Source organism: Lathyrus oleraceus, chromosome 2 (assembly GCF_024323335.1).
Source record: "Lathyrus oleraceus cultivar Zhongwan6 chromosome 2, CAAS_Psat_ZW6_1.0, whole genome shotgun sequence".
NCBI classification, from domain to species: Eukaryota; Viridiplantae; Streptophyta; class Magnoliopsida; order Fabales; family Fabaceae; genus Lathyrus; species Lathyrus oleraceus.
In genome coordinates this window covers 164,178,222-164,205,917 of record NC_066580.1, presented here as the reverse complement: position 1 = coordinate 164,205,917, position 27,696 = coordinate 164,178,222, and the positions used below count along the sequence as shown (strand labels likewise).

Below are 27,696 nucleotides of genomic sequence, written 5' to 3'. Positions count from 1 at the left end.
TACACACAAAAATGTCATATGTATGTGTTGTGTTCCACACTAATAATTCAACGATGTGGTCCCTTTATGTCTTTATCACCACACCATCTAGCACAAGATACAACTTTTCACCACATCATCTAAAGTAACTAAATTATAAAATATGAAACAAAAACATTTAACCAATAGTACATCATTTTTTTATATAGAATAATAAATGCGTGCATGCGATATAAATACATATGCAAAAAGACAACAGTAACACCAACCACATTAAATTACATTCAACCAAGATATCATAAGTACTATAGTAGTACCAATTACAATACACACACACACTAAACAAAAAAACATACAAGGTAAAATAAAAATCAGTGTTTTTAGTTTTTACATAACTGCACCAATTTCTCTATCCATGAAGTGAATGAAAAGGGTCCCCTCATCATCAACACAAAGTTGTCTGTATCAGTCTTCTTCTCACAAAAGGGTGGTGGTGGTGCTTAATAGCCTTAGGTAGTGATAATAAATTGCACACATGAGGGAAAAAAGTAAACCCACAAAAGGACTGAACATGACAAGGATACAAAAAGAGGGAGTGAAGTTGGGTCCCATAACAGCCAAGAGGCGTGCACTCTTGTTTTTTTGAGGTTTTCTCATTCAAAACAGCTCATATCCCATGCTATTGCGTTAGTGCTACTTTCTCTAACCCCTAAGATATGGACTTGATCATTCTTTTTTTCCTTTATTGTGCCATAATTGGATGAGTAATAGTGAGTACTTCCCTTTTTCTTCACACGTAATAACACACAAGTTGCATTAAAAAACAGCTGAATTTTATGTTCCAGATTAACAACTGAGGAAATTCTCAAAAGGTTATGTGTGGAACTCACAGTTTCAGGCTGGCAGATAATCGGATTTCATACGCCACACTTCGGAACTTTTGCTGAATACTTCCTCTGGTGAAAGATGAACACATCTTGTTTATTCTGCTAAGACATGACATATAAGTAATAAGTAGTAATGTAGATGGCTTGATGTTCTTGAAACGATTTACAAGGCGTTGAGACCGAGAGCTCTAGCCTTGAGTTTCAAAGATTTCAAGCGGCGTATGGCATCATCCAGAAGCTGGATTGGATCCTTATCCTTCCCATTAGGTACTATGCACTGCAAAATGCTTAGAACATTTTGAATCTTTTCTTTTCTCATCTTCTTAGTGTCTGCTAAAGAACCCATTTCGCCAGACCCTTGACCATAATTGCTACCAGAGCATCTTGATTCTGCATCGTCGTTATCACCGTCATTCTGATTGAGGTCGCTGGGTCGGTTTCGTTTTAGAGAATTTGCAGTGTCCGCAAACTGCACATCATCATAAGCCACATCGAATAGCTTACGTTTTTTTGTTTTTCCAGGGGAGGAGCTAGCAACTTCTTCGACAATTCCTCCAATTCCATAAGGTTCCTGGTTGTCATGAGTGGTCATTGTACTGGGTGAATGACCTGTGCTGGTAACTTCATCATCCTCAGTAGAATAACCCTCGCTGTCAGAATAAAGCAATGCATTGATCTCCTCCGTGTCTTCATGCATCTCGCTTTCAATCTCGGTTCGTTGATTCTCATTTTCATCAACTTTATAATCAAAAGTTGGTTCAACTCCAACGACATGATTCATGTCTCTTCTTAAAGAAGGTTCATTATTTGCATTCAAATTGTTACAACCATGAAACTTGGAATCCCATGAACCAAGGCACTCAACAGGCTTCCCGAATCTCGAACTATAAATGAGAGTCGTCTGATCACCGGTTTGATCAATAACAAGAAACTGTTTTTGAGGAAAGCCCAATTCCCCATTCTGTGTAGTTTCCTCCTTAAAACCCTTCAAATGACTAGCATTAGGGAGTTTATCCTCGGAAATGAGGTTCGGAGGACACGTAAAACCCTGTCGAAAGCGAGGCAAACAATAAAACCAACCATGAGGTTCATTTAAATGTCCTGACTGCATATAAGGTAGTGCAGAGGATGCATAAGCTGGTGGTACTGCCTCATTCCTTGAAACCGTATTCATATTGACACACGGGTTTATTCCCGCAGCAGCAGCATTTTGCTTCCCCATATCAAAGGGAGCACGGAAAGAATTCAAATTGGGTGATTGATTAAATTGCACCTGATGCGTCCAGGTTCCGCAATTCTCTCCCATTCAACCACAACAATCACCTGCACAATTTATAATCACTTCACATTATAATTTATATATACCAAGAGAAAAAAAAAGCAAAATGGAAATGAAGTTATAGATTAACACATTTCAATGAAAGAGTGAGAACTTTAACAAATGCAATAAATATATACCTTTTAGAAAAACTGATTCAAACACCAAGAGCTATCTTTTACTATTGGTTTCTCTTATACCAACAATGATTAAAACAACTAAAACCACCGGATTAACCCAAAAAGAGCAAAGGAAAACTAAACAATTACGTTACAGGTTTGAGTAACTGACGGAAATATTCAGCCTGCAAAACATTCAAAAACAATCATTGGATGAGAATAATGGAAAACATTACAAAACCAAAAGAAAACCAATTTTCATCAACGATTTGAGTCGCACAAACCTGGCATTCTCTGAGAGGTTGAAAGCATGCTATAACTCTAACTATGATGGTTGCGCACCCTGCCGTTCCATTTTCATGTTTCAAAGCCCTAAATTTGGTTTGACCAGCTGCTTGGCACACCATAACTACTTTCCAACCCTTCAAATATAGAATAACCAAAATGTTCCAAATACAACAAATTGATTCACTAAAATCCCAACACTCCCTTAACCAGTTCAAACAGATCTTGAAAAGAACTCACAACACAAAAGGGTTAAAACAAAGTGGTGTAGCTAAATTTTCAGCTGATCTGGCGAACATAACAAGGAACAACAACAAAGAAATTGGATCCCATTGAAGTGAGTTATAAGGTATAAAAATATGAGAAAATTGAAAGGGTTTTCAACAATAAAGGGTTGAAAATTTTTCAAGTTAGAGAATAACTTTGCAATAGAGATTCAAAGAAATAACTTTGCGATAAACATCAATAGAAAGACTGAACCACCACCGCATGCTGTTTTATCCTTATCCACAAAAGATTAATCCACCACAACTACTCCTTTTAGCCACAAAATACCTACAATAATCCTGCAATCAAACTTCCATATCAGAGATCTAGCAATTTCCAAAGATTAACAACTTCTAATTCAGTTCATATATATACCAAATGAAGAAAAAAATATTTAAAAAAAACTCTCCTTTTTTTTCTCTTTTTTCCACTTGAATCTATTTGCAAATTGCTAAACAAGAAAGTTTCTAAATAAGGAAAAAACTAGAGTTCATTTCAAATCTAGGCTATACATTTAAAGTTAGGAAGAAAAATATAGAGGAAAGATTTGAACACTATATAGCGAAAAATTAATGTTTTTACAGAAAATCATACAAGAAAAATTAAGAGCTAAGAACACGGAAATTGTATAAAAAACCTAAAAATTACAAGATCATTGAAAATTTCAAAGGAAACAAATTTCGAATCCAGATCTTGCAATAAACTAGATTCAGATAAAAAAAATTAAAATTTCTCAAAGGATAAAGAAGTTTTATAGAAAATTGAGAGGCAAAAAATTTAGAAAACCAAAAACAACACAAATAAAGAGATTAGATAGAAAACATAGCACAACGATTTGATAGAAAGAAAGGAAGAAGATGAAGCAAGGGGAAGGAAGAACTTACAAGGGAAGAGAGAGAAGAGAGAGAAGGAGAGAGTGAGTGAGAGAAAAGGAGGTAGTTGAGGAGAGGGAGCAAGCGTGATTTGAGTACAGTCAAAGTGGAAAGTGTTTGTAAACAAGAAGAGAGTAGATGAGTTGAATTATATAGGGAAATGTATGTATTGACATATGTACCCTTGATTGAAGCGAATGATAATAGTAATTTATTGAATTGATTGAAAGATGAAGTGATAAATAAATGACTAAATTAAAGTTTTTTTATTTTATTCTTTTGTTTTGAATCGACCAAAACTCAAAAAGGTTTAGACCCCATCTCATCTAAATGATCTAATTTATTAAAAAAAATTGAATCCAATATTCAAGATACATAATTTAGATATCCATTTTAATTATCATTGGTCCGAAGTTAGATCTCTACCGTAAAAGGAAATGGATATGGTAACTTTATTCATCGCATTAGAGGATCTTGTTAAAGTTTCGGGTTCCATCCTGCCTCAATTGTCAGCGATTGACGAAATCCACAATGTAATTATATTTAGCGTAGGTTTGCCATCGAAGTGCCTCATCCGAATAGCAATTGACACCAAACAGCGAAGCGAATATCGACTGGCAAAAGGATTTCTATATCGACGGAACTCTGAACATTGACTTGCCGCTAATCTTAGCAATCACTGTCGTTGGTTGTACTTTGATAGAATTCCACGTTTATGACAGAAGCTCTTGCAACATCCTTTATGTCAACGCTTTGGAGCAAGTAGGCCTACAAGAACCAGATCTGAATCCATATCGGAACGCAGATCTATTTGTCTTCAACAATTCGACAACTCGTCATTGCAGAATGATAGATTTGACGTTGTCGTTGGAAGAAGGAGTATGGTAGGGAAAGGTAACCATCTGCTTCCTCATAACTATGTGTAGGAGCGCCTTTAAGGGTATTTTGGGAAAATCCTTCTTGGCGAAACTAGATGTGGTAGCATCTGTAACACCCTTCTAAAATACCCCAAATGTATTATTTAATTAAAATAATAAACATATATCAATCAGAGTAATTATGCCCTTCAAGGGTGTCACACAATCACTTCACACATTTTCCAAAATAATTGTCATGCTCTTTATTAAATCAAATAGACATTTGCATAATACGCAGCGGGTAGAAATCTCATCAATCATGCAATAACATGTAAAACGGTTCATAACCAATAGTAAAAACATATAAAACATCCCATCCCGATGTTACATCTATCAGAGCACGACCCACTACGGAGACTACACTAGACTCCGAGCATTAGCTTCTATTCAACTCATTTCTCGTTACCTGAAAAATAGTTGTAAGGGTGAGTCCCTCAGTCGATATAATGAACATTATAAAATTTCATGTTATGTTAAGTAATTTAACACACTTCATCACCCCAATCAAACACACATTCAGGGAATAGCATATCAACTCAAACATCATACATTATGACAACACAGCATTACCAACACAAACACACGTGTAATATTGGAATACATCCATTCATATTACACGCCATACATATATTATGCAATGAGACTCCATGCATGCGGTACCGACTATTTTGTGAACATATAGTTCAACCTCACCGTCCAAATCCAGGCACGGCTACCAAGCTCACTAGTCCCACTCATTTGAGACATAGTGACTCACTCACTAATTCCTCACCATGGGAATTAGCTACCACCCCAAATGGGCCATGCTATGCACGCTAATCACCTAGCATGCAAACATCAACAACAACAATCAAAATGATTTACTCACTAATTCCTCACCATGGGAATTAGCTACCACCATAAAGGCCACAATATGCATGCTAATCACCTAGCAATGCAACATCAACAACAATTCAAGAATAGACACATGCTCACACTCTAAGCCATAAAATAGTCTATTCACAAATGCATACATTCACATCATTATGTATACCATCACATATCATCAACAAAAGCATATCATATCATGCCACATAATCAATCATAGTATTAGCACACTATACTAATACCTATATTATTCAAAACAACGGGAAATGATCCCTACAACATCATACCATCAGCTAAGTACATCACTCAGCCTAAGCAACCAAAACTGCACAACCACTGTTCAGGAAAATCACAAATCTGCCCATACGCGTACTGCCTATGCCCATACGCGTATTGCCCAAACCTGACCAAGTCCATACGCGTAATGCCCACACTCATACGCGTATGCTACGCGTACCACATCCTCATACGCGTACCAACAGAAACAATTTCACGTTCAAAACATCATCTTTTTCACTCATACGCGTATGCTATACCCCCATACGCGTACCACTCCTGGGATACGCGTATCACACGCGTATGGCGCGTACCAGCGTCAAAACCCCCATTTTCAAGCCATCCCATATGCGTATTGCCTAGTGCCATACGCGTATGACCAGAATCAAATTTCCAGATCTGCTATGGGTTTTCTCTGCTACGAGATCTCTCCAATCCCAACCTTCTACAATTCAATTTTCATACCCATTCGTTTGTTTTATCAGATACAGCTCAGACACATTCAACTTCTCAAATCGCTAACCTTACTACATCTAATTCCTACGAATTTTCATCAATTATCATCCAATTTCGTTCATCAACATTTCACAATTCATCACATATCATTTCAATCAGAGTTAGAATCAGAGGTCTATCACTACCCATTACATGCTATCCCATAAGACCCATCAAACGATGATAAACCCCCCTTACCTGAGTAAATCCGGCAATTCCGTTAGCTTCAAGCTTTTCCTCTTCCCTTGCTCTGTCTCTTTGCCCTTTCTCTCTTTCAGCCGCTTCTCTGTTCCTTTTCACGTGAAAACCCTTTTTCCAAAAATTGGGACTTTTTATTATTCCAACTTATATACTCCAATAATAAAACCCAATAATATTATCCCAATAATAATATTAATAATCCAATAATATTAGTCCAATTATTTAATTAAATTAATAATATACTATTAACTCAATTTAAATAATTATTTCATTTTATTGGGGTGTTACAACTCTCCCCCACTAAAAGAGTTTTCGTCCTCGAAAACATACCTCAAGCGAACAACTCAGGATAAGACTCCTTCATCTGACTCTCAAGTTCCCAAGTCACATTGCCGCCTGCTGGTCCTCCCCAAGCTACCTTCACCAATGCAATCTCTTTACCCCGCAACCGCTTCAACTCTCGATCCTCGATCCTCATAGGTGATGTTTCAACAGTCAGGTTATCTCTCACCTGTACATCATCTACTTGGACTACATGCGACGGATCATGAATGTACCTCCTCAACTGAGACACATGAAAAACCTCATGCAAATTCGCAAGCGACGGCGGTAAAGCGATACGATAGGCTACCTCTCCTATCCTTTCCAAAATCTGATAAGGACCAATAAATCAGGTGTCAACTTCTTCGACTTCAAAGCTCGACCAACCCCAGTTATCGGAGTAACACGAAGAAACACATGATCTCCCTCTAGGAACTCAAGTGACTTCCTCCTCTTATCATGATAACTCTTCTGACGGCTCTGAGCAATTCTCATCTTCTCCTGAATCATCTTAATCTTTTCCGTAGTTTGTTGAACAATCTCCGGTCCAACCACAGCACTCTCACCGGACTCATACCAACATAAAGGTGTCCGACATCTCCTACCATACAAAGCTTCAAACGGTGCCATACCAATGCTCGAATGAAAACTATTGTTGTAGGTAAACTCAATCAAAGGTAAATAACCATCCCAAGCACCTCCTTTTTCCAAAACACAAGCTCTCAGGAGATCCTCAAGTGACTGAATCGTCCTCTCAGTCTGGCCATCAGTCTGCGGATGATATGCAGAACTCAATCTCAGCTTAGTTCCCAAAGCCTTCTGCAAACCTTCCCAGAACTTCGATGTAAATCTAGGATCTTTGTCCGAAACAATACTAGACGGAATACCATGCAAACTTACAATCTTCTCAATATACAACTCGGCTAATCTCTCTAACGGATAATCCATTCTGATCGGAATGAAATGAGCCGATTTCGTCAATCTGTCAACAATCACCCAAATAGCTTCAAAATTCTTACTCGTCCTTGGTAAACCAGAAACAAAATCCATACTGATACTGTCCCACTTCCACTCTGGAATAGCCAACGGTTGCATTAGCCCAGACGGCTTCTGATGCTCAATCTTTGACTTCTGACAAGTCAAACACGAATAAACAAAACTCGCAATTTCCTTTTTCATTCCCGGCCACCAAAATAACTTTTTCAAATCATGATACATCTTCGTAGCTCCAGGATGAATACTCAAACCACTACAATGTCCTTCCTCAAGGATACTCTTCTTAAGCTCAATAACATCCGGAATACATACCCGATTACCAAATTTCAAAACACCATTCTCATCAACTCTGAATTCACCACCTTGACCTTGATTCACTAAAGTCAACTTATCAACCAAATGCGCATCAGATTTCTGACCTTCTCTAATCTCATCCAAAATACCACTTGTTAACTTCAACATACCCAATTTAACACTATTGTGAGTACTCTCACACACCAAACTCAAGTCTCTAAACTGCTCAATTAAATCCAATTCCTTAACCATTAACATAGACATATGCAATGATTTCCGACTCAATGCATCAGCCACTACGTTTGCCTTACCCGGATGGTAGTTCAAACCAAAATCATAATCCTTCAGAAATTCTAACCATCTTCTCTGTCTCATATTCAGTTCTTTCTGATCAAACAAATACTTTAAACTCTTATGGTCACTGAAAACCTCAAATCTTGATCCATACAAATAATGCCTCCATAACTTCAGAACAAATACCACAGCTGCCAACTCTAAATCATGCGTCGGATAGTTCCTCTCATGAACTCTCAGTTGTCTCGAAGCATAAGCTACAACCTGCTTATTCTGCATCAACACACCACCCAAACCCAACAATGAAGCATCACAGTAAACCTCAAATGATTCTGACGGACTCGGTAATATCAGAACAGGAGCAGTAGTTAACCTTCTCTTTAACTCTTGGAAACCTTCTTCACACTTTGAGTCCCAAACAAACGCTTGCCCCTTCCTAGTCAACATCGTCAACGGTAACGCCAACTTAGAAAATCCCTCAATGAACTTCCTATAATAACCAGCCAAACCAAGGAAACTTCGAATCTCAGCAACAGACTTAGGAGCTTCCCACTTAGATACTGCTTCTATCTTAGAAGGATCAACCGCAACACCACCTCTTGAAATTACATGACCAAGGAAACTAACTTCTCCTAGCCAAAATTCACACTTGGATAGTTTAGCAAACAACTTCTTTTCTCGTAGAACTCCTAGAACCAATCTCAAATGTTCAGCATGGTCTTCTTCAGATTTCGAATACACCAAAATGTCATCAATAAACACCACAACAAACTTGTCTAGATACGGATGGAAAATCCTATTCATATACTCCATAAATACTCCAGGTGCATTAGTCACACCAAAAGGCATTACAGAATACTCATAATGTCCATACCTTGTTCTGAAAGCAGTCTTCTGAATATCCTCAGTTTTCACACGTATCTGATGATATCCCGATCTCAAATCTATCTTGCTGAACACACTTGCACCAACCAACTGATCCATCAAATCATCAATCCTCGGCAAAGGATACCGATTCTTGATCGTCACTTTATTCAGTTGCCTGTAGTCCACACACAACCTCATAGTACCTTCTTTCTTCTTAACCAATAACACTGGTGCACCCCACGGTGACACACTCGGACGAATAAACTTCTTATCCAACAGATCTTCCAACTGACTCTTCAATTCAGTTAACTCAACAGCAGACATACGGTACGGCGCCATCGATATCGGCCTAGTACCAGGTACCAAATCAATCGAGAACTCAACTTCACGCTCTGGTTGTAATTCATTCACTTCTTCAGGAAACACATCAGGAAAATCACACACCACTGCTAGATCGCCAATCACCAGTTTATCTTTAGCCTCCAAAGTTGCTAACAGCATAAACAACTCTGCCCCATCTACTACCGCCTCATTCACCTGCCTTGCTGATAGAAACAAACTCTTTCCTTCCCCAATCTCAGGAAAGATCACAGTCTTATCAAAACAGTTGATATAGACTCGGTTGAACACCAACCAGTTCATACCCAGAATAACGTCAATCTGTACTAGAGGAAGACATACAAGGTCTATCCCAAAGTCTCTACCAAAAATACTCAAAGAACAATTTAAACAAACCGAAGTAGTAGTCACTGAACCCTTCGCAGGAGTATCAATCACCATACTTCCATGCATCTCAGATATCTCTAACTTAAGTTTCACAGCACAATCCAAAGATATAAAAGAATGAGTCGCACCTGTGTCAATAATAGCTACAAGAGGAAAGCCATTTATATAACACGTACCTCGGATCAAACGATCATCTGCAAAAGTCTCAGAACCTGATAAAGCAAAAACCTTGCCTCCTGACTGATTCTCCTTCTTCGGCTTAGGACACTGTGGACTGATATGACCCACCTCTCCACAGTTGAAGCAAGTCACAGTCTTCAACCGGCAATCTGCAGCCAAATGACCACCTTTTCCACATTTGAAACATTTCTTCTCATTACTGGTACACTCATGGATACGATGTCCAGCCTGACCACATCTATAACACTTAGCAGGAGCACTAGAATCTCCCCCACTAGGCCTCTTCATCCCACTCTGTCTCTGGAAACCTTTGCCAGCTGCATACGGTTTCCCACGATCAATCTGATTCTTACCTTTCCTATCAACCCTCTGATGATAGCTCTCTGCTCTAGCCTTGGAATCCTGTTCAAAAATCCTGCAACAGTCAACCAAATCAGAAAACACCCTGATCCGTTGATATCCAATCGCCTGCTTGATCTCGGGACGCAACCCGTTCTCAAACTTCACACATTTGGAAAATTCCCCAGTAGCCTCACTATAGGGAGTGTAATACTTTGACAGTTCTGTGAACTTAGCAGCATACTCAGTAACAGACCTGTTACCCTGCTTCAATTCTAAGAATTCTATTTCTTTCTTCCCTCGGACATCCTCTGGGAAGTACTTCCTCAGAAATCTCTCTCTGAACACTGCCCAAGTGATCTCAGCATTCCCAGCAGCTTCCAACTCAGTGCGGGTAGCAACCCACCAATCATCAGCTTCTTCTGACAGCATATGCGTACCGAACCTGACCTTCTGGTTATCGGCACACTCAGTCACTCTGAAGATTCTCTCGATCTCCTTCAACCACTTCTGAGCACCATCTGGATCGTATGCTCCCTTAAACATTGGAGGATTATTCTTCTGGAACTCACTCAGTTGACGAGCAGCTCCCATTCCCACAACATTCGGATTTCCTCCAAGTACTCCAGCCAGCATACCCAGAGCCTCAGCAATCGCAGCATCATCTCTACCTCTTCCAGACATCTCAATCTGAAAGTCCAACAAGCCAAAACAATAAGTACTGATAGGGTTACACAACACCTATCCCGTACAGGGGAAACAGAATAACTACGACTCGACTCGACCGACTATGCTCTGATACCACTAATGTAACACCCTTCTAAAATACCCCAAATGTATTATTTAATTAAAATAATAAACATATATCAATCAGAGTAATTATGCCCTTCAAGGGTGTCACACAATCACTTCACACATTTTCCAAAATAATTGTCATGCTCTTTATTAAATCAAATAGACATTTGTATAATACGCAGCGGGTAGAAATCTCATCAATCATGCAATAACATGTAAAACGGTTCATAACCAATAGTAAAAACATATAAAACATCCCATCCCGATGTTACATCTATCAGAGCACGACCCACTACGGAGACTACACTAGACTCCGAGCATTAGCTTCTATTCAACTCATTTCTCGTTACCTGAAAAATAGTTGTAAGGGTGAGTCCCTCAATCGATATAATGAACATTATAAAATTTCATGTTATGTTAAGTAATTTAACACACTTCATCACCCCAATCAAACACACATTCAGGGAACAGCATATCAACTCAAACATCATACATTATGACAACACAGCATTACCAACACAAACACACGTGTAATATTGGAATACATCCATTCATATTACACGCCATACATATATTATGCAATGAGACTCCATGCATGCGGTACCGACTATTTTGTGAACATATAGTTCAACCTCACCGTCCAAATCCAGGCACGGCTACCAAGCTCACTAGTCCCACTCATTTGAGACATAGTGACTCACTCACTAATTCCTCACCATGGGAATTAGCTACCACCCCAAATGGGCCATGCTATGCACGCTAATCACCTAGCATGCAAACATCAACAACAACAATCAAAATGATTTACTCACTAATTCCTCACCATGGGAATTAGCTACCACCATAAAGGCCACAATATGCATGCTAATCACCTAGCAATGCAACATCAACAACAATTCAAGAATAGACACATGCTCACACTCTAAGCCATAAAATAGTTTATTCACAAATGCATACATTCACATCATTATGTATACCATCACATATCATCAACAAAAGCATATCATATCATGCCACATAATCAATCATAGTATTAGCACACTCTACTAATACCTATACTCTTCAAAACAACGGGAAATGATCCCTACAACATCATACCATCAGCTAAGTACATCACTCAGCCTAAGCAACCAAAACTGCACAACCACTGTTCAGGAAAATCACAAATCTGCCCATACGCGTACTGCCTATGCCCATACGCGTATTGCCCAAACCTGACCAAGTCCATACGCGTAATGGCCACACTCATACGCGTATGCTACGCGTACCACATCCTCATACGCGTACCAACAGAAACAATTTCACGTTCAAAACATCATCTTTTTCACTCATACGCGTATGCTATACCCCCATACGCGTACCACTCCTGGGATACGCGTATCACACGCGTATGGCGCGTACCAGCGCCAAAACCCCCATTTTCAAGCCATCCCATACGCGTATTGCCTAGTGCCATACGCGTATGACCAGAATCAAATTTCCAGATCTGCTATGGGTTTTCTCTGCTACGAGATCTCTCCAATCCCAACCTTCTACAATTCAATTTTCATACCCATTCGTTTGTTTTATCAGATACAGCTCAGACACATTCAACTTCTCAAATCGCTAACCTTACTACATCTAATTCCTACGAATTTTCATCAATTATCATCCAATTTCGTTCATCAACATTTCACAATTCATCACATATCATTTCAATCAGAGTTAGAATCAGAGGTCTATCACTACCCATTACATGCTATCCCATAAGACCCATCAAACGATGATAAACCCCCCTTACCTGAGTAAATCCGGCAATTCCGTTAGCTTCAAGCTTTTCCTCTTCCCTTGCTCTGTCTCTTTGCCCTTTCTCTCTTTCAGCCGCTTCTCTGTTCCTTTTCACGTGAAAACCCTTTTTCCAAAAATTGAGACTTTTTATTATTCCAACTTATATACTCCAATAATAAAACCCAATAATATTATCCCAATAATAATATTAATAATCCAATAATATTAGTCCAATTATTTAATTAAATTAATAATATACTATTAACTCAATTTAAATAATTATTTCATTTTATTGGGGTGTTACAGCATCCCCAGTCCACTTGAAGATAGTGTATCATGATATGGAAGAAAAATCGACTATTATTAGCACCGACCTCGAAGAGGCAAAATGTATCCAATAAATCATCCTTAAGGACCTCTCAACTTCATTTGTAATCATAAAGAAAGGTCCCTTGAGCGTCAATATGTTCGACCTGGATATACGTGAAGATGAAGTTAGGTTTGTCCTTAACAATGAGTTCGAGGTTATCCAACTCAGCGACAATCCCACTCGATGAGTGAAGATAGGATTTGGGCTTACCTTTGAGGTAAAATCCACACTTATCGAATACCCACAAGAAAATGCAAATCTTTTTTCTATCTCTCCACACGGAATGTCCAGCTTTGATCCCACAGTGGCCTGCCATCAGCTAAACATCGACCCCGATGCCTGCTATGTTTCCCAGTGAACGAGAAGGCAGGCTATTAAGAAAGATTAGGCCACTACAAGCACAGTGAAATGCATGTTAGGCGCTAGATTCATTTCTGAGGTGAAGTATATATAGTGGCTTTCTAATGTTGTTTTTATTAAGAAAGTTATGAGGAAGTGGAGGATGTGTGTAGACTACACTGATCTTAATAAAGCATGCCAGAAATACTATTATTGAAGGAGAATAGCGATCCAAAACGCAACAGAAATTAAAATTTTATCCTTTAGTGATCCTTACGAATGGGCATGATCAGTGATAGAATCGCTATCTCTTGTGGCGATTGAAACCCTTGATGCAGATCGAAGGAGTGATCACGAACGTTGAATGGTGACAATGCCTCTACTAAGTCCACACGAATAGATTCCTTCAGTCTCAGTGCTAGCTGCTACAAATAAAGGCTTTGAGTGAGAGAGAGAGAGAGAAACAAAATTTTCATCTAATCCAATATTTCTGCACAAGGGTTCTATTTATAGAACCACTTGTGTGGGCCGCAAGCTAAAAAGATCACTTAAGTGTATGTGACCCATATCTTATGATATACCAAAATCACTTAAGTGTGTGGTACCTTACCATATTTAGTATTCTACTTAAGTGCATTGTACCTTACGATGTTCTACAATTCACTTAAGTGCACCGTACCTTACGGTGTTCCTTATTTACTTTATCTATCACCAATTTGTCCTTTTGTGTGTGACCCTGTAGGTTCTCGCGACATTGGTAATTATATTAAATCACGTATTTAACATAATAAACAGTGAGTGGTATCTAACAACACGTCACTGCTACCCAAGACACGAAAATGTCATGTGATCTGACAAATTCTTTTGTGATAATACTTATGTGTACAATTACCCTTTCGCCCTTATGTCTATATTGAACACAAGGCATAGACCGTGTCATCCTTGTCCAGTTCAATATTGGGCCCTTAGAGATTTATCCTGTTACGCAGGATGAGCAAATTCCATCTAGGTCACTCATGTCCCTCAGCATGCTTCGTGGAGTACCCATCAACTGTCTTTATGGTCATCCATTTATAGACAATGTTTGATCAGCAATAAGGCACTCGACTCGACATCTAGGATTCATAGTGGTTTCAGGTCGAAGGGTGGTATACACCACTATCACCATGAGAATAACTTATGGCACTTTGCATAAAATTATATATAGTATTCTCATAGTGGGTCAATCCAGTATAAATATTACTCTTAATATTCATACCTATGTTTAAGACTTGATAACTCCTTATCCATGCTCCATGAGATGTGATCATCAGTCTATATACATAATAGTCTTAATGCTTTAATGTTATCCCATTTCACAATAAATCTTGACTACGGATACTTTAAGAATAGTGTCCTTATGTTTAATGGGATCTCATGATTAAGTCACACTTGATACATTAAATGGACTAGCTATTCTATGGACTTTATTAAACAAACATAATAAACAAAAAGCCTTTTATTATTAATAAATAATTTGATACAAGTACCAAAAGTATTGGCCTATAGGGCTTACACCAATAATTACCTTCTCTCAAACATTGACTAACTTGTAGATAATTCAGTCGGGTACAATTTATTATCATTCATGGACGCTTACTCTGGGTATAATCAAATACCCATGTTCGGACCCGACTGAATGAAAACAAAATTCATGACCGAGCAATCCAATTATCAATACAAATTTATGCCTTTCGGATTGAAGAACGCTAGTGCCACATATAAGAGAATGATTAACTGGGTTTTTCAGAAAGATATGGGGGGGGGGGGGCATTGGAGGTATACATGGACGACATGATCGTAAAATCTAATAGGGAGGAATGTCATGCTCAATACCTTCTGCGGTTCTTCAAAGGGGTTTGTCACTACAATATGATTCTCAGTCTAGAGAAATTTACCTTTGGAGTCAGAGCTGACAAGTTCTCGGGCTTCTACTTTACGGAGACGGGAGTTAAAGAGAACTCTAATAATTGTGACTCAGTGGTCCAAATGAGCAATCCCACTTTGAAGAAAGAGGTCCAAATATGCCCAGCATGCATTGCCTTTCTATATTTTTTTTAGGAAAGTGGTGAAGTTTGAGTGAACACCTAAGTTCAAGAAGACGTTCAAATCACTAAATAAAGTGTTGGCCACACAGCCAGTCTTACGTGCCCGATCCCCGGAGAAACCTTGTACTTGTACTTGGCAGTCTCATAGGTAGTAGTAAGTGTCGTCTTGATTAGAAAAATAAACTCTAAATAAGAAACATGTCACCTTAATAGAGCAACCTCAGACGAATGGACAAGTCGAAGTTGTCAACTGGGTGTTACATAAGGGCTTGAAGCGAAAGCTAGAGGAAGCCAAAGGTAATTGGGTCGATGAGTTTTTGCATGTCTTGTGGGCTTATCTTACAACTCCTGAATCGACCACCGGAGAAACCTCCTTTCGACTTATCTATGGTGTTGAAGTGGTCATTCCATTGGAAATTGAAAAGCCGAGTTTGAGAACAACTCACTATTTGTCAACGGTGGAAAATGGCAGAGCAAATAGAGAAAAAAGTGACCTCTTAGAAGAAAAAAGGATGTTAGAGAATTTAACCAGCGCCACTCTCAAGCAGACTGCGACCTCCAAATACAACCGACATGTCTGACCAAGAGAATTTCAAGTAGGAGAGATAGTACTATGAGGAGCTGGCATAAAAGGAAAGAATGTCATGGATGGTAAGACGGTGGAAAATTGGGAAGGCTCGTATTGGATGCAAGTCAGCACCAAGAAAGGGCCTACATATTGGAAACCCTTATATGAAAGAAAATATCAAGGACATGGAATATTTCTAAATTAAAGCGGTAATATAATTAAAAGGGTTGTGTATCTACCAATTTTTTTTTGTGTAATAGACAAAACATATTGATAAATGTGATGACTTTTTCCCCTTTTATCATTTCAGTAGCATTCTTTTATGTCTTTCTTTTTAGGAATTAGGAAGCAAAAAAGATAAAGCATAGTTATGCGCAACTAGCACACCCCCTCTCCCCCCTTTGGAGCTAGGTACTCTAAGGGTGTAAGAGGTGGAGCCTGGAGACGTCCACCAAGACCCGATTCATAACTCGGGGATATGGACGGGGATTATACCCTTGGTTGGGGAACATCCATATGTGACGTGGAGCAACCATCCAACCGCAAGTAAGATGTTGTGACCAGATCTCATCAATCACAACCAAGGGAGTAAACACCATATATCGAATGGTACATGTAGTAGTTGAAGCTAAAGACAACAAGTAAACACTAAGACAAACATCCTTTAATTTACAAAGAGACAAAAATTACAATGAATCATTTATGGGAACAAATTTAAAGGAGCCATGAAATGCCCGGAGGTCATGAACAAGCAACCTCATTTGTCTCATAACATTCTTAAAGGCAAATTCCTCTAGACTTTTGTTAGAAAGGTTTAGTAGTTATTTGTCTAAACTGGTTCGCTCCTCCTGGAAGGCCTTCAACTCTTGCGAACAAGTGTTCCTTTAAACCTCAAGCTACATTTCAACTATGAGGGCACTAGAAGACAAGGCCTTTAGCACAAGTTCCACATCACGGGAATATTTCTTGCCCTTCTCAAGTTATGTTTCAACTACGAGGGAACTTGAAGACAAGGCCTTTAGCATAATATTTGCATCACGGGAACATTTCTTCCCCTCCTCAAGCATGCCCTCGAGTTCAGCCACCCGACCGACCAAGGTCGGAAGAGACCCGTGCAAGTTCACATTCTTCATGAAAGGATACATTTCGTCCAAACGGTGGTGTAACACAAATGAGTCCCTTTCAAAGCCATCAAATTTTGACTCAGTGAGTCCATAATAAGCCTTTAAAGACTTGATATATTGAGAAGGAGCATTGGATACCATTAGCTCCTCATGATCGACCACAAACAAAGTTTTCAGGGAAGCTACTTGTAGCAGCTGAAAAGCCGACTCCGCCAACCAGGCCAATTCTACATGTGTTTGGATAATTTGCATATAGGAGAATAGTATTTAGTGAGACACTATCTTTTATCTCTGAAGTGGTATGGGCATCTGACCAACTAGCATAGGGGGCAGCAAGAGTGGGCGGTTCCCAATGTTTTTCGACTTGGCAATTGACAAAGCAACAAAGACTTGCTTCTTGCTACGTCAACTAACTAAGGAGTTTGAAAATATGTGGCAAGTTCCACTAGTACTTTTCCTATCCGATTTGCAACCGGCAAATTGGAATCGAAGTAACCAACTAAACTATAATCGCTACCTTTGGAAAATCAAAGCCCATACTTAGAAGTACCATGAACGTATATAAGGCTGCACTTTATAACTTTTAAATGTGATTCCTTAGGAGTGGATTAATATCGAGCATACATGCATACACTAAACATAATGTCAGGCCTAGATGCAGTTATATATAAGAGTGGTCTGATAATACCTCTATACCTTTTGACATCAACATCCTTACCATTTTCATCTCCGCCTAAGTTCCCATTTGTGGGGATTGGAGTGTCAATTGACTTTGCATATACCATTCTGAAGCGTTTAAGCAACTCTTGGCAGTACTTAGTTTGACACACAAATGTCCCTTCTTTGAGATGATTGATTTGAAGTCCGAGAAAGTAGTTCAACTCACCCATTTAACTCATCTCAAATTCTCCCTACATTAGCTTAGAAAACTCTTTGACCAGTTACATGTTAGTATAACCAAATATGATGTCATCAACATAAATTTAAACTAGAAGAATATGTTTTCCTTAACATTTAATGAAAAGTGTTATATCTACCTTCCCTCTATAGTATCCTTGATCAAGTAAGAACTTACTAAGTCGCTCATACCAAGCCCTATGGGCTTTTTTGAGACCATACAAAGCTCGTTTTAGTTTAAAAACATGATTAGGATACTCATGATTTTCAAAACCATGAGGTTGTGAAACATACACTTCCTCATTTATATAACCATTAAGGAAAGAACTTTTCACGTCTATTTGAAATAATTTGAAATCTTTAGAGCATGCAAACGCTAGTAAAAGGTGTATAGCCTTGAGGCGGGCAACCGGAGCATAAGTTTCCTCATAATATCTGCCCTCCTCTTGGTTATATCCTTGAGCCAGTAGTCGGGCCTTGTTCCTTGTTATCACTCCGTTTTTGCCTAATTTATTTCTAAAAACCCACTTAGTGCCAATAATTTGATGATGTCGCAGAGGTGGGACAAGATCCCACACATCATTTCTTTTAAATTGGTTTAGCTCAACTTGCATGGCCATAAGCTAATGCTCATTAATTAAGGATTCTTTTGCATTTTTAGGTTCAACTTGTGACACGAATGCAAAATGATAACAAAAATTACTTATCTTAGAGCGTGTACTCATGCCTTTAATGATGTCTCCAAGAATATTTTTGATTAGATGGTCCTTGGAAGACCTCCAAGCCAAAGGAAGATCATCCATTTTATTCGAACTCCATCCTTCTCCTTTTCAGGATCGCCATCTTCCACCTCCTCAAATTTCACCGCTTCAGGCTAATCAATTCATTTTTTGTGTCTTTGAGTATGTCTTCTGAAGATACACCTGCATCATGAAAAGAAATACCTTTTCCGACATTTCTCGGATAACATTCATCAAAAGTAACATGCATGGATTCCTCAATAGTAAGTAATCTCTTATTATACACTCTATAGGCTTTGCTTTATTGAGAGTATCCAAGGAAGATGCCTTCATTAGCTTTTTCATCAAACTTTCTAAGATTGTCCTTACCATTATTCAATATAAAGCATTTGCGACCGAAGACTTAAAGATGTGATCAATTTGGTTTTCTACCTTTTAAAAGTTCATAAGGTGTTTTGTTTAACATAGGATGAATAAGTATCCTATTTAAAATATAACACGCCGTACTAATAGCATTGGCCCAAAAATATTTTGGTAGACTACTTTCATTGATCATAGTTCTTGCCAACTCCTCTAAAATTCTGTTTTTGTGCTCCACAACACCATTTTGTTGTAGAGTTCTTGGAGCAGAAATATCATGTTCAATGCCATATATATCACAATAATCCTCAAATAGTTGGTTTTCAAATTCACCTTCATGATCGCTTCGAATAAAAACTATGTTTGAACTTAGTTTATTTTGGGATAACTTTGCAAGTGATGTGAAAGCTGAAAAAATTGCATCTTTACTACGCAAAAAGATAGTCCAACAAAATCTAGAATAATCGTCTACAATAACAAAACCATAAGAATAACCACCTAAGCTTTTTGTCCTAGAAGGGACCAAAAAGATCCATATGGAGAAGCTCAAGAGGTCTAGAAGTTGAAATAATATTTTTACATTTAAAAGAGACTCTTGTTTGCTTTCCTATTTGGCATGCATCACATAGGTGGTAGACCGATAATTAGATCCTTTGAAACCACTTTGTTTGGTAAATCAAAGTTAACATGTGATAAGCGTCTATGTCATAACCAATAGTATTCGCTCATGGTTACTAAACACTTAGTGCTTGTTAATGATAAATCATTAAAGTTGAGCATATAGATATTATTTACCCTTAAGCCCTTAAACAAGTAATCTTTCTTTTCATTATGTTCAATTATACAACAATTATTTGTAAAAGTTATTTTATAGCCTTTATTGCATAGTTGACTAATGCTAAGTAAATTATGTTTAAGACCTTAAACAAGTATGACATTGGAGATAGTATTAGAAAAGGGATTACTTACACTACCATTACCAAGTATTGCACCCTTATTGTTGTCTCAGTAGGTCATAAAATCCTTCTTCTTTAGCGTGAAGTCAATGAATAAGGAAATGTCACCCGTCATATGTCTTAAACATTCACTATAAAGAAACTATATTCTTTCCAAGGAGTCAAGACATTCAACCTACAAGATCAAACAAGAGTGATAGGTACCCAATTTTCATTGGGTCCTTGAGAGTGAGTGGAAACATTGTTTCACTTGGACAACCATTGAAATACACTTTTAGGAACCAAGTATCTCCTAAATTGCATATGATCTTTCTTGCAACAATAGTGACAAGTCAAGTAATGATGAGAGTGACTTTATATATTTGATTCTTTTACAACAAAATTATAATTTTCGTATGGTACATTTAAATATCTTTTAAATTTTGTTAGATTAATAACGAATATAACTTTTGGTTCTAAAGCCTCATTCAACTTGGCTTTTAGAGTAATACCATTTTTTTCCAAATGTGACAAGTTTCACAACCAAACCAAGAAGATTTCTCATCCTCGTCATCAACTTTTGAAGCATCTAACATGGTTTGCTTAAGAGCTTCCGTTTGTTTTTCAGTTTCTAAAACTTTGTCTTCTAAATATGAAAATACTCTTTTATTCGAAGTCAACCTTTTAAAAGCATTTAGGGCTTCACCATATAGATTTTCAAAAGCAATTTTTAATTTAGAATAAGACATTTTATCAATAGGTTCATATTTAGAATGACTTACTTTCTTCTTATTATTATGATGGACCATGAGGCAAAATTTTACTTCTTCATCAGATTCATTTGAGCTACTTTCACTTGAGGATTCACTATCACTTTCCCAAGCAATGTATGCTCTTTTAGGCTTGCTAAACTTCTTGTATTGACCCTTTCATTTATCCTTCTTAAGCTATGGACAATCTAGCTTATAATGACCGACTTTTCCATAATTAAAACATGAACCTTTAGATTTTTCTTTCTTATTTGCATCTTGCATTAAGGATTTTGCTTGTATTTTATAATTGATGAGATTCTTGTTGGAGTGTTTCATTCCATTTCTCTTAATGTACTTATGGTATCGTTTAACAAACAACCCAATTTCTTCATCATCCGTAGACTCATTATCACTAGTTCCACTATCATCTTACTCGTTTATTCTTTGATTCATTCTGTCTTTTAATCGTATTAATATAGAAAATAAACAGCTATCAGATGCATGGTTTCGTAAGTGGATCTGATACCACTGAAGGAGAAGAGCGATCCAAAACGCAGCGGAATTTAAAAAAATTCTCCTTTAGTGATCCTTACGAATGGGCATGACCAGTGATATAATCGTTACCTCTTGTGGCAATTGAAACCTTTGATGCAGATCTACGGAGCGATCACGAACGTTGAATAGTGACAACGCCTCTACTCAGTCCACACGAACGGATTCCTTCAATCTCAGTGCTAGCTGCTACGAATGAAGGCTTTGAGTGAGTGAGTGAGAGAGAGAGAGAGAGAGAGAGAGAGAGAGAGAGAGAGAGAGAAACAAAATTACAATTGCCCAAATGCTTCTGCACAAGGGTTCTATTTATATAACCACTTGTGTGGATTGCAAGCTAAAAAGCCCACTTAAGTGTATGTGGCTCATATCTTATGATATGCCAAAATCACTTATGCGTGTGGTACCTTACCATATTTTGTATTCTACTTAAGTACACCGTACCTTACGATGTTCTACAATTCACTTAAATGCACCGTACCTTATGGTGTTCCTTAGTTACTCTATCTCTCATCAATCCGTCCTTTTGTGTGTGACCCTGTAGGTTCTTGCGACATTATCAATTATATTAAATCACGTATTTAACATAATAAATAGTAAGCGGTATCTAGCAACACATCACTGCTACCCAAGACACGAAAATGTCATGTGATCTGATAAATCCTTTTGTCATAATACTTATCTTATTTATCAATCTACCTTATCTATTCTTATCTTATTTATCAATCAACCTTATTTATCAATAAATCATTCTTCATTCATGCAATCTATACCATCCTTTTGAGATCAATCATATCTCTCCTTGGACTCCTTGTCTATCCTTTTGGGATGTCTTAACGACAGTCCATCTCCTCAATCGAGAGTTGTTTGGGGGCTTTGCCCAAACACTTAATTTAGTCTTTCTTTTTGGCTTTACCCTATAGTGGCGGCCTGCTAGTCCACGTATTGGTAAATGCATACCTTGCTCTTTAATTAAGAGTTTATCCCTTTCTTGGATCCAAGATACTATTCTCTTTTAATCTCGAACTATTTTTTTCCCCAGCAAGTGATACTACTCTTTGTACTACAGTACTACAATCATTCCTTGAAGTGATGATTGTCTTGTGAGCCCCCGTTGCTTAGAAAAATGTCTCTCTCTATTCTTGTAGTTCCGACCTATGATTGCTCTGACTTTCTCATTGCATGATGAGAATACGTAGGCACGAGGACGCGAGTCCTTGGCGAGCATACTTCTAACTATTCCTTCTTCCGCCTTAGGGCACCATCCATATCTTCCACTATTCACTGCCTACCATCGATCATAAATCGTTCACCCAGTGACATATTATTTCTTTGACATCGAAACATAACTTTCTTTGGGATTCTATACATACCCTTTTAGGACACCTAATGTAATTCACCTTTCTACCTAGAGTTATTTAGGCTACAACCTCAAACATTTAATTCTTCCCTTTTTCGGCTAAACACCCTATAGTGGCGGCCTGCTGGTCCACATATCGGTTAAAGCTATTTCCCTCTACGGTATGAATCTTACTCCTTTTATGGGTTCCAATATACTTTCACCTTTCGATTCCAAACAATGTTACTCCTGTCACTTATCACCAGATACTCATTTCCGTGACTTTGGTCACTTCATTCCGTTCATCTCCACGATACACTCATATTCTACCTTCCTTCACTCCATGTGATATACCTATTCTTTGAGCCAAATACACTACCTTGTTGCGCTCCTTCTTGCGTCACCTTGTGAACCAAGAGATGTTTGGGACTGTGCCCAAACACCTATTTCTTCGTCTTTTTGGCTTTACCCTATAGTGGCGGTCTTACTAGCCCACATATTGGTAATAGCCACCTTACTCTTGGGTTCATGTTTTCACCCTTGTTGGAGATCTAAACACCATTCTTTGGTTCAGACCATACCTTGATCACATTTCTTTTCACCTCCTTCCTCTAGTTCCTTGAACTATGAAGCTCTGAATTCCTTATTGCACTATAAGGATACGTAGGCATGAGGGCCCCAATCCTCACCGAGCATTCTATCTATTTCCTTTCCCCATTCTTTTGCGAGTAATCTTTAGATATCACACTTGCTCGAGCGAGAACAATTAAAACGGTTCCCATGGAGTACCATGGATGTTAGGGGTGCTAATACCTTCCCCTTGCATAACCGACTTCCTTACCCAGTATATCTCTTTACCCCGGGTTTTATCGATGGTTTCCCTTCCCTTTGGGGATAAATAAAGTTTGATGGCAACTTTGTTGTATGTTCGAACATGCGATACATTCGGGTATATTTCCACTAGCTTCAGGAGGGACCATATCCAATATTCCAAAAGCTTCCCCATGTGGCGTATAAGCTGTAGGAGTTATACGAATAATTCCTACCCAAAACTTGGAACACCCTCAATCTTTAATAATATTACATTTAGATGTTTGTAACTTCCTAAGAGACATCATAATTTTGTATTTATGAATAATTTCATGAACGCTTATGACCAACATGAACATTTTGTCAATATTTTTGTATGATGGAGTTTATAGCAAAGGTCTTTGTCGCCTCTTAAAGCAATGACTTTGTATGCTGGACTTCATAGCAAACATCCTTTCTGTGAAACCTTGTTTTATAGGTGATATGCTTTTAACAAGAACCACAACTTTTGATGATGACAACTAATAATGACTACCAATTGATGATTCCAACTAGTATCTTCTAACAAGCCAAGTATAAATGATTAAACAGATAAATATGCAAATTTAAGTATTAAGGTTCGATGGACTTGACTACCTGATAATGGCAACCTAAATGGAATATAAGTTCAAGCCTCAACTCAAGTGAACTCAAGCAAGTGTCTACACATGAAAGCATATGACAACATCTTGAAGTACAAAAATTCACTACCTTAGTCTGAGTGAATGTTATGAAAATCAAAAGGTCATTCTCGTAAAAGTGCATGGATAAAACACACACACACACACACACACACACTAAAAAGATATTCTCAAAATTATTTTTCTCAAGAAAATATTTTTCTAAAATGTCTTGAAGTTGTGTCGGATGAGTTGGAAGCAATCAGAATTATTATGGGCAAATTTTGTCTTTTCTAATTAATTGGGACATTTATCTAATCGACTATATTAGTTCAAAATTTACCTCTAAGAGATTAAGGTAACATATTAATAATGTGTAATGGCTAGATATCTTTATTTCCTTTTTTCATCTGGTAACCGATTACCTTTGAAGTTTCTAATAAATTAACTTGTCTTAAAAGTCATTAAAATCAATTTCCTTTTTTATCCAATCTCTAGCGTATAAATAGAGGTCCCTTCCCTCATTTCATTTCATCTAGAGTCGTGTTTTGAAAATTCTCTCTCTCTCTCTCTCTCTCTCTCTCTCTCTCTATATATATATATAATATATATATATATATTATATATATATATATATAATATATATATATATATATATATATAATATATATATATATATATATATATATCTAAAAAATCTTTTACTTTCCTTCACTAATATTTTAGCTGAAGTGCTTCTACGAGAAAGTGCTTTTGTGAGTGAGAATAAGTTATAATTCTGGAAGGGTGGAATTGTAAAATTCACCAAGGGAATATTTGTATACACCTTGGTTAAATAATATATATTTAAGATTTGTTTGGGTTAGAAGGTAAACTTGTAAAAGCTTTTGGTTTGGGGATTGTGTGATTAAGCCCTTTATTTATATTCAAGATCAGCCAATTGTAAAATCTCATAAGTTCTTGGTTAGCCCGTGGTAAAACTAATGTTAGGTTAAAGCTTAGCCCGTGATAAAATGTTGGATAAGGTTTGAGATTATCCTGGTATTAAAATCTCCCAGGTTATTGGTTAGCACGTCTAAAACCAAGGTTTAAAGATTTTTGAGCTTAACCTGTGGTAAAAGCTTACAAAGTATGTTTAGAAGCTTGAAGACTAATCACTCCATGATACTCGTGAAAAGAAGACTAACCACTTCAATATATTGTTTTTATAAAGAGTACTAACCACTTCAATCCACCATTTGGAAGAGAATACTCAACTGACAAATTCCAAGTCTTATTGTTTTGGTTGGAAGTCAACCATTTTCCTTGTATAAGGGGGTTTGTGAGTATTACCTACTAAAAGCTCTTAAAGTTATTGGATATTCTCAAGATCAATTCTTGGGGAGAGGAGTAATTTATTTTCTTGTTTTACTAAACCTCTATATTTCTCGATGTTCTTTTTTCCCCTTAAATCTTTATTTTCCTTAATGTACATTCTGCAATTTACTTTCCAGTGCATAACACTTAAACTTTTTCAAAATGTTTTTAAACTCTGATTACATTCTGAAACGTTTTTCAAAACTAAAATTTTTTGAACCACACAATTCATCATTTCTTTTATGTGAAGACACATATCCAACAAATGACATAAAAGTCTAACTCATTTTTAAGGAGTAATCGTCTCAGAAGGAAGATGACTTCCGATAATAGATCTTTTATAAACACACCACCACTTTTTAATGATAATAGATTTAATATTTGGAAAGCTAGCTTTAGACTTTTTCTTCAAAGTGTAAATCATGAATTTTTGGAAACAATAATCAACAACCAGTTTATCTCTACTCATAAAGTAAATGATGAAGCAGTAGATAAACCTAATTCACGATGGAACAACAAGGAAAACAGAAAGTTTGAAATAGATTTTAAAACTAAGAACTTTATAGCAATGTCTCTAGATGATAGTAAATTCCACTATGTTTATCGTTGTCAAACTACCAAGGAAATATGGGATACTCTTGAAATGATGTATAGAGTTTCTCCAAGTATCGAGCAAGAGAAGATGAACACACGAGGCAAAGAAGAGGAAAATAAAACTCTTAAATGTTTTTCAAAGCTTAGGAATTATTGGGAAGTATCATGAAAGTTGTATCACTAATAAATATTTAAGAGTTAATAATTTGAAGTTTTATACAATTCTTAAATCAAAAGATGGGAGTCTTCATGAATTTCAGGAAAAATCAAGAAAAAGAGGAAATTATAGAGAAATTGAATCAACTATTTCAACTACTCAAAGATGAAGAAGCAAAAACCAGAAAATCATCAACTTCGTCATAATCCAATCATACAACTTTGGTAGAATCCTTCTAAAGAGCATACTTAGTAGTTGAAGAATCCTTGGAAGATTCAAGATCAAATGAAGGACCCTATTGTTCAAGGGACATCAAAGAAGAAGAAGAAGTTTCTTCAATACTCGAATGAAAAAGAGGATGAGAGACATTAACCTTGGGGATAAATATGAAAGAATCTTCTTCCAACGAAGAAGATGAAATATGTTTAAAGGCATCCTACGAGGAAGATACTATTCAAGGTGTAAAACCATCTTATGCTCAACTGTTTAGAATGAGTGGTCAATTAGTGTAAGAAAATGATAAACTAAGAGAAGGTACCATAGGTCTTAAGGAATCACTAAGACATCTTAAAGAAATAAATAATTCATTCAAAATAGAAATAACTAAGCTTAGAAATTCATAAGAATAATGTAAATGGTGTGACTCTCTTATAAAAGAAGTAATTGATCTTCGTGAAACCCTAAGAAAGTTTACCCAAGGGAAAGAGAAGCTTCACCTAATCTTATCAAGTCAAAGATTCTCCATAAATAAAAATGGACTAGGACTTAAAAAGATAGAAAACCTATGAAAGGTATAAATCATAAGGAACAAAAACGTCCAGTTTATAAGTGCACATATTGTAAAATAATAGGACACTTAGAACCTTTTTGTTTTGATAAATTCAAAAGATTTAAAGGTAACCATCTTAGATATTTTGAGACTAACGAAACATTTTTGTTTTGGGCCCAAGGAGATGTGAGCACAAAAGGTGAAATCTTAGTGTTTTTCATGTATGCTT

General features: G+C 37.2%; 1 protein-coding gene across 1 annotated transcript; it reads right to left on the bottom strand.

Moving 5' to 3' along the window:
* Positions 1-238: 238 nt before the first annotated feature.
* Positions 239-3,907, bottom strand: LOC127118689 (transcription factor bHLH145). The gene is made up of 4 exons (XM_051048939.1): positions 3,740-3,907; positions 2,588-3,154; positions 2,325-2,488; positions 239-2,189 (listed from the first exon to the last, which is right to left on the bottom strand). The coding sequence occupies exon 4, from the start codon at positions 2,170-2,172 to the stop codon at positions 1,030-1,032; it is 1,143 nt and encodes a 380-aa protein (XP_050904896.1). The 5' UTR covers positions 2,173-2,189; positions 2,325-2,488; positions 2,588-3,154; positions 3,740-3,907; the 3' UTR covers positions 239-1,029.
* Between the last annotated feature and the right edge of the window lie 23,789 nt (positions 3,908-27,696).